Here is an 18,092-nt window from a genome sequence, read left to right as displayed (position 1 = left end):
CGGAGCGGTTAAAAATCGAATTCTCGGCAACCTATAAACCCATTCAAAAATCTGGAATTTCAAGCTTAATATCTCAAGAATCGAGGCTAAAATTCACAACGATGATCTCGTGAAGGTGGCTCGCCGGAAAAGTTGCAAGAAATACTGTTCACGGTAAGAGAACAAGCTGGAAAATAGAGAAAAACTTAATACTTCACTTGTATAAACTAATCCACCAGGAATAACTAAGAATCGAAGCCAAAACCTTACCTAAAACCGAATCAAAGCTCACACACACAGTTGCTGGAAAACAAACCGATCGAGCTCGAAATCTTCTGATTCATGGCAGAAAAGAAGCTAATAGACTGGAGGAAAAAGATTGCTGGCTGCTGTACTATTCCTCTGGCTACTGGCGGCGCGACGTGATGGCTGCAGAGAGAAGAGAGAAAAGCGACGGGGTGCAAGGCAGGGAGAAGATCTTTCTGGATTGAGCCTTATCTCTTATATCAAATGGGTTGGGTTAATTAATAGAGTGAAATAGATTGGACCCAAAATGGATATTGAGCTCTCACATAAATATATGGAGATGACCACAAAAATGTTACGAAGGAGGTGGAAAATACCACAAAGAAACCAACAAAGATAATAAATATCGGGATGGCTAGCGGAGAATAGGGCAGAAAGATGTAGAGAGATAATTAGGGGAGAAAGATGCAAGACAAAGAGAGAGATAATTATTTATATTGTTTTTTATGTAAAAAATATTGGTTTTGATAGTAAAATTATTATTTTTAATGTAAAAAATATTACTTTATAATATATGTTTACTTGACTGAACAATATTATTTTTAAGTAAATATTAATTTTTACGTCAAAAACTATTATTTTTATGTCAGAAGTATTACTTTGTAATATATGTTTATTTGATTGAAAAATATTAGTTTTTACGATAAAAATATTATTTTTTAATTCAAAAATATTAATTTGTAATATATGTTTATTTAAATGAAACTATTACTTTTTAAGTCAAATGTATTAGATTTTCCCACAAAAGTATTTTTTTATGTAAAAAAATATTACTTTTTATTATGTATTCGTTTGATTTAAAATATTATTTTTTATGTCAAAAATATTATTACGTGATATATGCTGATTTGACTTTAAAATATTAATTTTTATGTCAAATATATATATTTTTAAAATAAATGTTTATATGATTGAAAAATATTATTTTTTATGTCAAAAATATATGTTTCACAACAAAGGCATTATGTTGTTCATCAAAAGTATTAGTTTATTATATATGCTTCTTTGATTAAAAATTATTATTTTTTATGTTAAAAATATCATTTTTCATTGCAAAAATTTTATTTTTTATGTCAAAAGTATTTTTTTTGAAAAATATACTTATTTGATTGAAAAGTATTTCTTTTGTGTTAAAGTATTAATTTTCACTACAAAGTATTATATTTTATATAAAAAATATTACTTGATAATATATGTTTATTTGACTCCAAAGTATTTCTTTATGTGTCAAAAGTATCATTTTTCATTTCAAAAGTATCAATATTTGTTTCACTAAAAAATAATACATTTTATAACAAAAATATTACTTTTACTTCTAAAATATCAAAAGTAATACATTTGACTAAAAAAAATATTTATTTTTATGTCAAAAAATTAGTTTTAACTGCAAAAAAATTATTTTGCATAATCGAGATTTTAAATATTTATACTCAATTCATTAGTATTTATTATGATAGGGTTGATTTGAGTTAAGTTTTGATATATCATCAACTAAGCAAACATTATTTGCTTACATGCCACCACAATTACTTCATTGTACATTATTCATTTTGCCACGGAGCTTCAGGCGCCAGCTATGAAGCTATCTGCCCTATTGTCTGGCAACTATCATCCTCCACCTATCAAGGAGCCCTGGCGGAATCAGACGCTCCCTCCAGTCAGAGACATTGACATTAGACACCACTCCATCGAGACTCTAAGCAGTCCACTGCTTTCACCGGTTTCAGAGGATGGTTTCACATCGCTAATTTGCTCTCTTCCACTCGAGGTCCTTGGTGTTTTCGGCATTGAGTGAACCTGATTACTTTTATTTCGTTATGTTTGTTTTCATATGAGTTTAGTCTCCTGAGGAAATCTTGGTTTAGTCTCCCTCTTCGTTTAGATTTTATTTTCGTTGTACGTTTGACACTTCTCATGTTTTATTTATTTACAAGTAGGTTTTTGCCGAATCCCCCGTTACACAGTGTTTCTTTTCTTTAAAAAAAAACAAAATTTGTACATCGAGTTTTACACTTCTAAATAGTGACTGCGCTAATTGAATTGATTATGTCATTATGTGTAACATATCACAGAAAATAACATATCAATTGATAGATCAACAAAAATTTTCTGAAAAATTTAGAATCAAATGAAGCAATTAATATCATGTATCTAGATGTGCATGCAAATGCCAGAAACCCCATAAGAAGTACCAAAATTCTTCAACCAAATAAATCAAATGAACAAAGAGCAATAGGAATAAAATTAAAATATTCCCAATATAAATGATAATAAGTCACTAGTAATCACTAAAACCAATATCTGACTCCTAAACTTAAGCCACTTGATAGAAGAATTAATATCCTTTAGACATAAGCCAGAGGAAAACAAAGGTTATACTGTCAAGTAAGCATTAAGGAAAATAATAATGGGAAAAAATAATGAGTTTAACTATCATAGAAACAACTGATTGGTGCTTCTAAATTCCACATGTGCATAACTATAGTAGAGGAACATAAACAATATGTTTCAACACAATTTTTGTTAACTAAATATATCGAATAACTTCCAAACACAGCTAACAAAATTGGGAGGAGCTCCAATCTGACCTTGGGAGTAGGGAACAGGTCCATCAGGAGTCTCGCCTAGTTCATACTGAAGGCAAAGAAGAAGCCACCCGTTCAAAGATTCAACATAAGATTTTTGAAAGCCAATCCAATTACTAAAATGGCCACATCACAAACTAAGCTCCCTTTCAAGCACAGTGGAAGCCCTAGAGCTCAAATCAGTTTTGAGACCAGCATTGGCTTTAAGCTTCCGTATTTTACTTTCCATGATGGCTTGAAACTGTTTTTGATGGAACTTGAGCATTGCCTTCAACATTCTGATCAACCTATAGAGCAGATCAACCTATAGAGCATGACACCATCGATTGAATAAATTTCTTGAGGACATAAAAAGTTCGTTGTGGCAAAATATATAGACATCGAGTATCTAAGTAGCGAAAAGATATAAGAATGATTCAGTAACCAGTTAGGACCATATCCCAGGTACATGGTTTTAAGATACGATCCGTAAATAAATACCCTTTCAATACTTCGCACCATAACTGCATAAACATCCTCAAGAAATGGAAAAACTTAGTGGAGTCATAACTCCCCCAGATGTCACACTTAGTTTTCAAAAATATCCCCTCGATCATCTTGCCCAGGGTATATAGAATATACCACAGTCTAAGAGACCTTCAGCAGGAAAAGAAAAGCCATCATGACATATTCCGTGATCATAAGATCTTAGAAACTTATTATCGCACACTCACAAAAAAGCTAAGCAAAAATGCAGCAGCCCAGCCTCGACCCTCATATCTCAAGAGAAAAGGAAAACCTTTGTTTTGCACAAACTGGGTTCCATTTCATAACAGAAAATACAACCAAGTACCTATTTATAAATATTCACTTGTGTTTTTATTGGTGACCAATGAAGAGACAAGCGCATTCACATAACAACAAATTATGAGAAAATGGGGGTGATCACAGAGTATACTTAATGGCAAAGTATCACCTGCAGTCATATGCTATTTTATATAGTAATGGAAACAGATCGATCTATGATTAGTTGAGTTTCAAAATGAAACAATCGTAAAAGTATTATGCAACTTATTAAATGAAAATTGTGAAGGAAAAAAAAAACTACCAACAATTTATTGTATTTCGAGCAGGACACATGATTTTGAGGGATGAAGAATTACAACCCCACCCCAGGTTGCTGCATTAATTCACGGGTACGAAAGGCTCAACCAGAACTTCACAATACAATGAATCAGATAAGGCTACAAAAATTCCCAAAAAACACAAATAAATTCGAAGAAAAAATCCAGAATCAAATTAACGACAAAGAAGAACCTGCATTTCAAAGATTTAGAAGCGTTGATTCCAGATAGAATCACCAGTAAAATGATCGATCTTCTTTGGGAGAAATTTGCTAAAGTTTGTGGAAATTTTCAATTGGAGGCGAGAAGCATTGCAAAGCTAATATCTGCTGCAGAGCAGTCGGACGCCATAGCATGAGAAATAGCGTAATTGATTTTGACCAAATATCCAATTTACACTGGATTGGGTAATTTGGTAGGGTTGGACAGACTCTAACTCAACATGAACTCGAGCCAACCCGAAAACTCTCAATTCGAACCCGACCAACCCTATTAACTAGATTTTGAAATTTTTTTAAAGAAAATTAAATAAAATTAAAAAAATAATATTTTAATTTTAAAACATAATAACAAAATATCTCTCGTATATATGACTTAAATTTGAAAGTCTAATTGTAAAAACATAAAGTATATTTACTTAATCAAATAAACAACTGTTTAAAAAATAAAAAAATGTTCAAAATAAATATTAAATTATGAAAATTTATGATCTAAATATACAACAAATATTTTTCAGACATACAATATATAAAAATGTAGGTAATATTTATTAATTATATTTAAAAAAATTAAATTTTCGGGTCAATCCGAATCAACCGAACCCAAGCCAACCCAATAATTTTTTCGGGTCAGCTATTGGGTCCAACTTGATCTGACCCGGATCTGAAAATCTTAAATCCAAACCTGAATTTTTTCGAGTTGAATCGTATCGGATTGATAAGTCGTATCTGATTTTGACAACGCTATGTTGGGTTGGCCTTTGTTATCTCAAGAGTGACATATTTAGTATTACAATTTTTTTATTATAATATATTTCGAGATTTTTTTTTTATTACAACACACGCTGGAGAGGGGGATCGAACCCAGGGAGGGAGTCAGCTAATCTGACGGGTGAGACCACTGGGCTAAAACCCGGTTTCAATATATTTCAAGATTTTGATGTCATTAAAATAACTTTCAAGTTAATTTTAAATTCCAAGAGTCCCATTTCGCACTGCATTAATTGATTATTCATGTATTCTGAGCATTATTATTTATACTTATTAACATCAATAATTATTTATTTATGATACCACACATGCAAGTTTATTTGTATATATAACATCACCCTTTCACCTGTATCTTTCGCATATACCGCGTAATTTTTTAGTTTGGTAATCAGAGAAGTGAGGAAAAGAGCAATAACCGGAACCCGAATGAATCGAGAAGAACAAAAGGCTCAAATTATTTGAACTTTGAATGAAGATTGATGGAAGAAAATAACCCATCTTTTTTTTAACCTCTCAGCCAACTTGTTTTCATCTTCTATAAAGGGCCTTGCTTCATAGCTAAAATCATGTTTCCCAAGCTCTTGCAGGAAGAAGTCGGATCCCATATCCTTCTTCTTCCTCATTTTCTTGGAGTTTGCCGAAAAGATTCGAATAAGCAAGCCATGGGGTCAAGAATGATCTTTGTGGCCTTGTTGCTCAGCGTCTCTATGGGGGTTATGGCTGAGGACCCATATCTATTCTTCGACTGGAAAGTCACTTACGGCACAATCGCCCCTCTAGGCGTTCCCCAGCAAGGTATTCTCATCAACGGTGAGTTCCCAGGTCCCAAGATCAACTGCACATCGAACAACAACATCGTCGTTAACGTTTTTAATTATTTGGATGAGCCGCTACTACTCACCTGGAGCGGAGTTCAGCAGAGGAAGAATTCTTGGCAAGATGGTACTCCTGGAACCATGTGTCCTATCTTGCCTGGCCAGAACTTTACATATCATTTCCAGGTCAAGGACCAGATCGGTAGCTACTTATACTTCCCAACTACTGGCCTCCACAGGGCTGCCGGTGGCATTGGAATTCTCCAGGTCCACAGCCGTGACCTTATCCCGGTACCTTTCGACAGGCCTGCCGACGAATTCGCTGTCATTCTTGGAGATTGGTATAAGAAAGGCCACAAGACTCTCAAAAGGCTTCTTGACAGTGGCCGTTCCATCGGAAAGCCTGATGGTATTGTCATCAATGGCAAATCTGGCAAGGTTGGTGACCTGGCTGCCGAGCCACTAGCTGTCATGGAGCAAGGGAAGACCTACAGGTACCGTGTTTGCAATGCGGGTTTGAAAAACTCCATAAACTTTAGGCTCCAAGGCCATACTATGAAGCTTGTCGAGTTGGAGGGCTCCCACACCGTGCAGAACGTGTATGAATCGATCGACCTTCATGTCGGGCAATGCTTGTCTGTTTTGGTGACCGCAAATCAAGTTCCAAAGGACTATTACTTCGTGGCATCAAGCCGCTTTGCAAGACGCCCGGATGTGGCTGTAGCGGTGGTTCGCTATGCGAATGGTAACGGCCCCGCATCCCCAGTGCTCCCACCAGCACCTACTGAGAACTCTGCCGGCATTGCCTGGTCGATGAACCAGTTCCGTTCATTCAGGTGGAATCTCACTGCCAGCGCGGCCCGCCCCAACCCTCAAGGCTCCTACCACTATGGAAAGATCAACATCACCCGCACCATCAAGGTAACCAACACCAGGTCACTGGTGAACGGCAAGCTACGGTTTGGCATCAACGGTGTCTCCCATGTCGATACCGAGACCCCATTGAAGCTCGCGGAATACTTCGGGCTCGCAGATAAGGTATTCAAGTACGACCTCGTGAAGGACGAGCCGGCAAACGGGCCAGTCGTGGTGGCCCCTAGTGTGGTTAATGCTGTTTTCAGGAACTTCGTGGAGATCATCTTCGAGAACCACGAGAAGACGATCCAAACTTGGCACTTGGACGGCTACTCGTTCTTCGCAGTGGCCATCGAGCCCGGGAGGTGGAGCCCTGACAAGAGAAAGCTCTACAACCTGCAAGATGCTGTGAGCAGAAACACGATCCAGGTGTACCCGAACTCGTGGGCCACAGTAATGACAACATTGGACAACGCTGGAATGTGGAACCTGAGGTCGGAAATGTTGGAGAGGACCTATTTAGGACAACAAATGTACGTCAGTGTGCTGTCTCCGGCAAAGTCTTTGAGGGATGAGTACAACATTCCTGAATCACAGCAGCTTTGTGGCATTGTTAAGGGTTTGCCCAAGCCTACTCCATATTCTGGCACTTAAAATTCAACAAACATATAACTCGATCGTTAGCAACTACTTGATTCAAGATGTTGCTTTTATTATTATTTCTATCTTAATTGATAATCATTTAGCAATAAAGACGTATGAGCGAACAAGTATTGTATCTTGAATTCTTGATACAGATTACATTTATGTATTTTTGCATGATGCATGGAAATTTGAGTAGATGAGTTGAGCCGGAATTCTTGGCTTTTTGAGCCTTTGAACTATGGCCCTTTTTTGACACGAATAAAAATTTTGTTGTTTTCCTAAAACTAAAACAAGAAATGCTGTGTATTAGTATTTTTTTTGAATGTTATTTGGCCGAAAGGTCTCGAGTTCGGTAAAATTTAAAAACATAAATTCTAATATTGAAAACTGGCCTTTAACTTACGGTTCGTTTTCTCGCGCACATCAGAAGTTTAAAAATTTTGTTTCGATGTTTGAAAGACTCTTTAGGCATAATATGAATTTGTGTTTAAAATTGCAAGTTTTGCTTATTCAACATTGGCTCCAAACTATTTCAAATTTTAAACGAAGATAGTCGTTCTTGTATATCCTTTCGAATAGATCTATCTCATTTTGATCGCCTAATCAAATCAACGATCGAAACTGGGTTTCTTGTTTAGATTGCACAAAAAATCTAAACAAATTTTGCGTGGAGACTTGATCACTGGGTTTCTTGTTTAGATTGCACAAGAGATCTAAACAAATTTTGCGTGGAGACTTGATCACTGCAATTTCAGAAATCTGGGAGGGATGGGGACGTGAGGTGGAAGGAGAGGGGCAGCGGAATTTATTTCCTTAAAAATTGTGTTGGTCGAGACTTAGAGTGAAGGGTGGAGAAGAAAAATTTTGCAGACAAAATTTGTGTACAAAAACAATCTTATTTCATATGACCCTTAAGAAAATATTTATAAAGTTTGATTTCTGATCACATCAGGATTCATAATTCTACTCTCATCAGGATTCCTTATTTTCATTAATTAAATTTCTCATGTTTATTATATCATATATTAATCAACTCTTGATAATGTATTATATATTTATATATACATTTTTATATCTCCATTTAAAATATATATAATAATACATCTATACATGCACATATATTATATGCATAAATATATTATTTAAAATTAAATAATCATTATTTAATTTTCAAAACTAACATTAGTTAATTATTTCTAAACTCCTCTTGAACATTTAATTAGAATTTTGTACATATTAATAGTCACTACTAGTAATACTATTATTTAATTAGTAAATTTTAAATTCATTTAATAAATAATTGTGAATTCATTATAACCCTAATTGATGATCTGACAACGTTGCTGTATCAAAGATACAAATATTGTTCAAATAATGAAAATTGAAAATTTCGAAGATCAAAATTTTCACTGATCTTCTTTGGGCCGCTTTCAATTTTGTTAGCTCATTTACCAAAACAGGAAGTTTTACTATTCTTACTTAATTAGCAATTATGCTAACCTCGACAACTTCCAATACATGGAATCAACTTATAAAATCATTTATAAGCAATCTGTTTGATCTCCATCAAACTATAGTTACTAAATTCAACACCTTGAACTTGACTATCTCAACGAGAACACAGAGTCCGATACTTGTGTGATCCTCAATTGTTCAGGGATACAGATAGTTGTGAGTTCACATCTTCATGTGATTCATAATAAAATTTATTCTTATTCGTACTTACGTTAATTAGCCACATTCTTTTCATCAACCCCTTGATCAAGAATGCCAGAACTCAAGTCTGCTTGCACATATCGAATCATGGTAAGAGCATCTAGTAGCATTGTCCCATGATCCCCTAGGTGTCATTGATAGTGCCTGCAATAACATTAAGTTATGGTTAGCGTATAGTACGGTCCCTTCAACTCATATATCTTGATCGAATCGACAACCATAGGTATATCGAGAGTTGCATATCAATTCGATAAAGTTGTGATGTATCTTTCAGTAATAATAGTGACATGATATATGCAACTGAGAAAACACCTTTCCAAAATGTGCACGTCTTACTCTGTCAAGAGATTCCTAAAAATATAATTCATCAGATCATATATGATATTTTCACCCGTAGGCAAACAGTGAATCCTCGATTACAATGCATTTGCTCATACATATTCGAAACTACATCCAACCTCGTCATCAAATAACCCTCAATAAAGTCGGTAAACAGATCAAAATGCATGTTAGTACGTAGAGCCTCTACGTTGTCCAGGGTCAAAGGACTAATAGAGTGCAACCGTAACCGAAAACTATTCTACTCGATAAATAATAACCACTTGAACAGTCGAGGAAGGGTTGTTTAGTGAATCATCAAATGATCACCCATCTGTATGAATGAACATCTTCATGCCATTACCAATAAAACATGACTTTTACGTAACATATACTAGTCTCAAGCTCAAGTGACCATTATCCTAATTTTAGGCTGTTGATTTGACTAGGAATCTTTTTAGAATATATGGTAAACTTCCTAATAATTTTCATGATCTTACGTTGAGAGACAGATATCATGGTACATATTATATATTCAAGAACTTTATCTACGCAGCTTGCATAAGTATACAGATAAAATAAATGTTATTATTGGATAAAATCGTAAAATATCATTAAAATAAAGATTTTTGTTACATTAGAGTCAGTAAAGCCGAAACACAAGTTGGCTCACTAGGCACCTACTCTAACAATCTCTCACTTGCCCTATAACCAACTACTTATATATCTTATGCACATTATTTCAAGATGCTTTACAAACAATGGTCCTAGCGAGGGCTTCGCTAGTGGATCAGCAACGTTATCTGCAGAGACAACTCCCTCTACTGATATGTTTCCTCTTCTCACAATCTTTCGAATTATGTGGAACTTCCTCAGTATATGTTTGGATCGCTGATGAGACCTCGGTTCCTTTGCTTGCTTAACAACATCGTAGTCGCAGTATACCGAGACTAGATCAACTGTTTGAGGAATAACACCCAACTCTTAAACGGAATACATCTTCCAAACCCCCTCATTTGCTATAGCGGATGCAGCTATGTATTTGGCCTGAATGGTTGAATCCACAATGGTATCTTGCTTGGAACTCTACTAAGAGACAACACAACCGTTGAGCTTGAATACAAATCCAGATGTTATTTTGAATCATAAACATCTAATTGGAAGTAGAATCAGTATAGCTTTCTAATTTCAATTCTTCACTCTTGTAAACCAAGAAAAATTTCTTAGTTATTCTCAAGTACTTAAGATTAATGTCCTTCACGGATTTCCAATGCAATTGAACATCTACTTATTTAAAAAACGGAATTTTTATTTTTTTAAAAGCTCACATTTTGAAAATAGGCATTTGAATATTTTGCATGCATACAGTCCAATTAAAAATAATCATAAGTATTTACCAATAAAAATATAGCGAAAACATAAACCAGAAAAATCTTAACATCCATAAGTGAAATAAAACAGCGTATATAAAAATACTCAAATCCTTTCAACTCATAAAATCATAAATATGCGGAAAACATGTGGTCCTCGGGTTGTGTCGCCACACCAGGCCTGCCTACTCAGAGTTCGGCACTTCCAGTCCCCTCGATATCATGCTCACCTGCATCACACACGTCTAGTGAGTCTAAAGACTCAACACACCTGTACCAGGAATAACAAGTACATATACACAGCACAAATCAGTGAAAATATCATGTAATCAACATACCTTTCATGAACTTTAAAAGCATAATGTAAACATGTCATATGAAATCCTTACATACCAAAACAGCTGATCATTAATCATCATTCATCAATCATCATTTATCATTCATCATTTTTTTAGTGAATTCAGTTCATTAGAGGTGACTATCGTACATCATCATCATTTACGATGGATCCATCATACATAGAACCGCGGTACGCGGTGGCTGTCGGACATCAGTGATAGTGTTATTCATCAACTGTGCCTAGGCCTCATCATCATCATTTACATATACGTTTTAAGCATTTATATATACTTCGATAGCCACAACTAATTCTCATCATTCAAAACATCATCATTTTGATCACTTATCAAAACCATGCACATAAACAAATTTTTCTTTAAACCAAGATTGCAACGTACATTTCATAAATTCATAAAAATCGTGATCATGATGCATAACATTTAAAAAAAGATAAATTTGCGCTCAGGGCGCTCAAGGACCAAAATCTCACCCCGAGTGCAAAATGATCATTTTGCCCCTAGAAACCCAAAATGGCCGTTTTACCCCTGGACCTCTAAAATTCGACCATTTTTCCTCTAGAAACCCAAAATGACCGTTTTATCTATGGACCTCTAAAATTCAACCTGAAGCCTACCAAACTCCTTAAAACATCCCAAAACATAAATAAATGTATTTCTTAGACGTAAACTCAAGCCCGTTTCAAAACTTATTTGATTCATTTTAAAACTTGGATCAGGATCCCGGTTTTAACCCGACTCGAACCGAAACTTAACCAAAATTTTTCCAACTTGTTACCACACCTTATAAACATCTAAAAGGCCCTAAAACCATCAATACTAAGCCCTAAACCCCTCGGCCATGACCTGTAAGTTGCTGGAAAAATTCTTAACTCACCTATGCGAACCCCATGTGCAACACCTATCCGCGTTTTCGTCCCTAACCCAAAACCAAGCGGACCAGCCACTACTCAGCCTTTCCTAGACCACCCTAGGACTCCTTTGGACCCAAAGAAACCACACCTACACTCCCATGCAAGAAGCACAGCTCGCCTGCTCGAAGTTCACCCCCAAACCCCCCTCGCGTCCGAACCCACTTCCCCACGTACAATCGGCTACAAGGTTTGTTCCAACAAGGCTCGAGCCTTCCTAGGCCGTGGTTCAGACCCACCAGGGTCTGGTCCATGGCTTGGATCAGCCCTTGCACCGCTGGTTCAAGCAAATTCGCCGATCTCCTCCTCTATGAGCCAATACTTCAAAGAATGCACCCAACTCCCTCCCAAATCGACAAGGCCTCGGTTCCAGCTTACAAAACCTCTCTTTCTCGGTGATAACAGACCCTCAACACACAATACATCAGCCCCCTTGCAACAATTCAGAAGAAAACCGTGAGTGGATAAAAAGGAAATGCATAAACTTGAAGCAAACCGAACAACCTCCGAGCATAAGGCCGGATCGTGAATTTCGCATAAGATTAAACACAAAATATCATGTATATGGTGTATAAGATGCATAAATGAAAGTACGTGACATGCCTGATGTTTTCTATGCAAGAATGTCAGAGAACGAGTGTCGGGGTATCGCCATATGAATTTTTCTTGCAACAAAAGTATTTGGTCGAAGCCTAGCTGCTATGGGAGTGCTGAAACCGAGAGAAAATTGAGCTGAAAGGAGGGGTGTCGGCTGGTGTAAAATAATATTAGGTTAGGGATGATTAAGGGGTAAGTAAAAATGCTAAGTATGCACTAATGGGCCCTAGGAACTTTTTTTTTAAAAGAGGTTTCAAGCCCAATAAACTTAAAAGTAGGCCCATTAATTTCAAACACACTTCTGAAAAATATTTTGTTTAGGTACGTTTTTAAAATTATTGCTCGAACCCAAAAATAAAATCATGCGACTAAAAATACCCAATAAAGCCTATTTTTGAAAAATACACTTAAAAACACTCCATATTGATTAATAAAAATTAAAATGTAATTAAAATAATTTTTTTGATAATTTCCCGGTCTCCTTTCCTCGATCAAGCGTGAAATGCATCTAGAAAACCTAATGCATGAACTTTCAAAATAACATGAAATAAATCCTATCACGCAATAATTATGCATAAAATGCATAAAAATAATTAAACACATAATTTAAATAAAACCCTAGATTGCATGCAGTCAGGCACGTGAATTAAATTCCTGGACCTTACAACTCTCCCCCTCCCTTAAATAAAATTTTGTCCTCGAAATTTAGAACGTATCGAATAACTTCGGGTAGCGACTCCTCATCTCGGTCTCGGTCTCCCAAGAAGCTTCCTCCTCGGAATGATTCAGCCACTTGACCTTAACCATCTGGATCACCTTGTTCCAGAGCATCTTCTCCTGTCTGTCCAGTATCTGCGTGGGTTTCTCCTCGAATGACAGGTGCGGTGTCAGCTGAAGCGGCTCATAGTTCAGTACGTGTGAAGGATTCAATATGTACTTAAGCAGCATAGAGACGTGGAATACATTATGAACTCCCGTCAGATTCGGCAGTAATGCAACTCTATAAGCAAGTGTCCCTATTCTCTCTAGGATCTCAAATGGTCCGATGAACATTGGGCTAAGCTTGCCCTTTTTCTCGAACCTCATCACACCCTTCATCGGTGCGACCTTCACAAAAACATGATCCCCTACTGCGAATTCAAGATCTCGCCGCCTCTGATCTGCATAACTCTTCTGACGGTTCTGAGCGGTCCTCATTCTGTCTCGAATCCTGATCGCTAACTTTGCTATCTATCTCACAATATCCGGACCCAAATCTGCTCTCTCTCCTACCTCATCCCAATACACTGGCAACCTACACCTCCTCCCGTACAGTGTCTCGTATAGAGCCATACCGATCGATGCTTAATAGCTGTTGTTGTATGTGAACTCCACAAGAGGTAACTCCGAGTCCCAGCTGCCCTGGAAGTCGATCATGCAAGCTCGAAATAGGTCCTCCAGAATATGGATCACCATCTCTGACTGTCCGTCTGTCTGAGGATGGAAAGTAGTACTGAATAATAACTTCGTACCCAACGCCTGATGGAGACTCTTCCAGAATGCAGACGTGAATCTCGGATCCCTGTCTGACACGATTGACACTGGAATCCCGTGCATTTTGACGATCTCTCTGATGTACAGCTCTGCGTACTGAGTCATGGTGAAAGTCTTCTTGATCGGGAAGAAATGAGCTGATTTAGTGAGCCGATCAACAATCACCCAGATGACATTAAATCCTCCAGTAGTCCTCGGAAGCCCTGTCACAAAATCCATGGTGATATTCTCCCATTTCCACTCGGGAATTGGGAGTGGTCTCAGCTTCCCTGCAGGTCTCTGATGCTCTGCCTTGTCCTGTTGACAAGTCAAACACTCGGAGACGAATCACATAATATCCCGCTTTATGCCTGACCAACAATACAGAGTCTGTAGATCCTTATGCATCTTCTTACTCTATGGATGGATGGAGTACGGGGTGCTGTGAACCTCGCTCAGGATATCTACTTTAACGGAATCATTGTCAGGAACCCATAGGTGGTCCCCATATCTGACTATGTCGTCCACAATTATATACAGTCTGTGACCCTTAGCCTCGTCCCTCTGTCTCCACTTCTGTAACTACTCGTCAGAAATTTTCCCTGCTCGAATTCTGTCTCTCAAAGTCGGCTGTACTGTCAGAGTAGCAAGATTTGGGGCCTCGCCACTAGCATAAACTACAAGCTCAAATCTCTGAATCTCAGCCTGTAGCGGTCTCTGCACTGACAAATGAGCAATCACTGCGTGCTTCTTGCTCAAAGCGTCCGCGACCACATTAGCCTTACCCGGATGGTAGCTAATGTCACAATCATAATCCTTCACCAGCTCAAGCCACCTCATATGTCGCATATTCAGTTCTTTCTGTGAGAAAAAGTATTTCAGGCTCTTATGGTCAATAAAAATCCTGCACTTCTCACCATACAGATAGTGTCTCCAGATCTTCAGGGCAAATACCACTGTTGATAGCTCGAGGTCATAAGTCGGATAATTCTTCTCATGGACCTTCAGCTGTCTGGACGCGTAGGCTATCACTATGTCCTGCTGAATCAGAATCGTGCCCAAAACCGAGCTTTGATGCATCTGTATAAACCACGAACTCTCCGTGCCCTGATGGCATAGCTATTACTGATGCAGTGGTCAATGCTAGCTTCAGTCTATCAAAGCTCTCCTGACACTCAGGTACCCAGATAAACTTGGCATTCTTCTTCGTCAAGGCGGTTATAGGCATCACAATGGAAGAAAAGCCCTGTAGTAATCTGCCAAACCCAAGACTCTACGAATCTCTGTCACGCTCTTAAGAATTGGCAAATCTCTGACTGCCTCTACTTTGCTGGGTTCGACCTCTATGCCATCCTGAGATACAATGTGGCCCAAGAATGCCACCGTGTCATGTTAGAGCTCACACTTACTGAACTTGGCATACAGTCGTCTGTTCTGTAGAGTCTGCAGTACTGTCCTCAGGTGCTGACTGTGCTCCTCTCTGCTCTTCGAATAATCAGGATATCGTCAATGAAAACTATGATCAACTGATCCAAGTATGGCTGAAACACGCGATTCATGAGATCCATGAAGATCGCTGGCGCGTTCGTCAGGCCGAAGAGAATCACCAAAAACTCATAGTGCCTGTATCGCGTCCGGAAGGATGTCTTATGCACATCAGCGTCCCTCACTTTCAGCTGGTGGTATCCAGATCGAAGGTCTATCTTTGAGAACACAGATGCTCCCTGAAGCTGATCAAACAAGTCATCGATCCTCGACAACAGATACTTATTCTTGACTGTGACCACCATGTTCAGCTCTCGGTAGTTAATGCACAGTCGCATGCTGCCATCTTTCTTCTTGACAAACAGAACTGGTGCTCCCCATGGAGAAAAACTAGGGCGAATGAATCCCTTATCTAGCAAATCATGTATCTGATCTTTCAGTTCTTTCATCTCAGTATGTGCTAGACGGTAGGATGCCTTAGAGATCGGCACTGTCCCTGGCATTAGTTCAATATAGAAATCCACCTCTCTGTCTGGTGGAATGCCTGAAACATCGTCAGGGAACACACATGAGAACTCACTGACTACATCCACATCCTCCAGCCTCTGACTGAGTGGCTCTGCCACTGATACAATGCTGGCTAAGAATGCCTGGCAGCCTCTCTTGATAAGCTTCCTCGCACACATGCAGGAAATGACGTGCGGCAGCTGCTGGTGTCTGGCTGCTTCAAAAACAAATGGCCTACCACTGGGCGGTCAGACAGATACTGAACTATGTAAAAAGTCTATGACTGCACCATGAGAAGATAGCCAGTCCATACCCAAGATGATATCGAACTCCGGTAAGGGTAGCAATATCAAATCTGCCTGTACTGCATATTTATGTAACCGAAGCTCCAATTTCTTCACTATTTGGGAAATGAACATCTGATCTCCATATTGGATCGATACTCTAAACCCTGAATCCATCGCTACTGGTATGATTCCTAGTCGCTTGACGAAAGATTCGGATATAAACGAATGTGTAGCCCCTAAATCTAGTAGTGCATGCGTGGCTAGACCTGAAATATATATCCTCCCTGCGACAAAACATATAATCAAATCTAATCGTGTTGAAACTTAAGTAATTTCTTACCGAAAATTATCCCAAAATCCTCAAAATTTAACGATTTAACCCAAGTATTCCCCAAAAATTCGAAAATTGCAGTTTAGTCCTTAGGGTTTCGAAAATTTGCAAAATGTCCCCTTAGAATTTTCGAATCCTAACCCCAAAACAATCACATAAGTCCCGAAAATTTAAGAATTAAATCTCCCAAAAATCCAAAACCTTCGAAAAGTGTCCCCTGAAATCTCGATTTTTGCAATTAGGTCCTCAAATTATCGTTTATTAGAATTTCTCAAATCAAACAATTAAATTCTTAATCCCAATTAGGTAGAGCATGCATCCTAATTCTTTCTACGTTCTCAATTCCCTCAAATAAATCATAACAAACATATAACCCATGCAATCGAGTGATAATTTAAAATCTTAAGCATAAGGGTTACCAGTAATCAGCGTCGAGTCTAGGACGGCCTCGGCTTCCTCGACGTGCATCAAATATGCTCAGCTAGTAGTGGGGCTCTTGTTCTTAGGGCAATCCGCTGCCTTGTGACCTTCCTGCCCGCAAACGAAGCACTTGTGGATCCCCCACAAACACTTGCCGACACAGATCTTGCTGCACTACGGGTATGGATGCATGTCATTTGGCTTAGTCGCTCCTGGCGCCTGAGGAGATCTCTGCTGCTGGGGCCTCCTAAACTGACCTTGGGGCTTCTGCTGCCCTTGCTGTCTCGGTGGCCCTGAGAACTGTTTCTTCTGAGGCTGGGAGCTGGACTGAGTTTGATGCCGCTTCCTCTGCATCTCAAAGTCTATATCCCGCAGAGCTTGCTCCGCCTAAAAAGTGCAGGCGGTGGCCTCGTCATAACCTGCCGGCCTCATCAGCATGACGTCCCGACGAAGGGTGGGCCTCAGTCCATCTAAGAAATGCCTCAGCTTATGGGCATCATCTATCGCTATCATGGGCACAAAATGGCAGCCTCTGTCGAACTTGCGGATAAACTCCATCACAGATGAGTCCCCCTGGCGGATACTCATGAACTCCTTCGTCAGGCGGTCCCTGACGTCAGCTGGAAAATACTTCCCATATAACAACTCCTTGAACCTGTCCCAGGTGAGGGTAGCCAAGTCCAGTGCATGAGCGGCCCCCTCCCACCAAAGGGATGCATCATCTCTCAACATATAAATGTCTCACCTGGCCCGGTCGCCATCTCTCACCTGAAGGTACTCGAAATGCAGCTCTAGTGAACGAATTCATCCCTCTGCTATGAACGGATCAATAGTTCCCCCGAACTCCTTCGGGTTTAGTCACCTGAAATGCTAAAAAAACATCCACTTGAGGCCTAGGAGCCTGCTGTACCTGCTCCAGTAGCCTAGCCATACCCTCCAGAACTCGGGTAACTGCATCCATAGGCGTTGATGGTGGTAGTCCTCTGCCACCTCCAGGAATCTCAT

At 38.6% G+C, this 18,092-nt stretch overlaps 1 protein-coding gene across 1 annotated transcript; it reads left to right on the top strand.

The window, feature by feature from the left end:
* Positions 1-5,518: 5,518 nt before the first annotated feature.
* LOC140985763 (L-ascorbate oxidase homolog) lies at positions 5,519-7,544 on the top strand. The gene has a single exon (XM_073453676.1). The coding sequence runs from the start codon at positions 5,529-5,531 to the stop codon at positions 7,284-7,286; it is 1,758 nt and encodes a 585-aa protein (XP_073309777.1). The 5' UTR covers positions 5,519-5,528; the 3' UTR covers positions 7,287-7,544.
* The last annotated feature ends 10,548 nt before the right edge of the window (positions 7,545-18,092 follow it).

This window comes from Primulina huaijiensis, chromosome 10, assembly GCF_012295235.1.
Source record: "Primulina huaijiensis isolate GDHJ02 chromosome 10, ASM1229523v2, whole genome shotgun sequence".
Classification (NCBI taxonomy): Eukaryota; Viridiplantae; Streptophyta; class Magnoliopsida; order Lamiales; family Gesneriaceae; genus Primulina; species Primulina huaijiensis.
This window is presented reverse-complemented; position numbering and strand designations above follow the sequence as displayed.

Excerpts from the sequence above, each read along its gene's own strand:
- LOC140985763 (XM_073453676.1), top strand. The coding sequence starts at position 5,529 with ATGTTTCCCAAGCTCTTGCAGGAAGAAGTCGGATCCCATATCCTTCTT.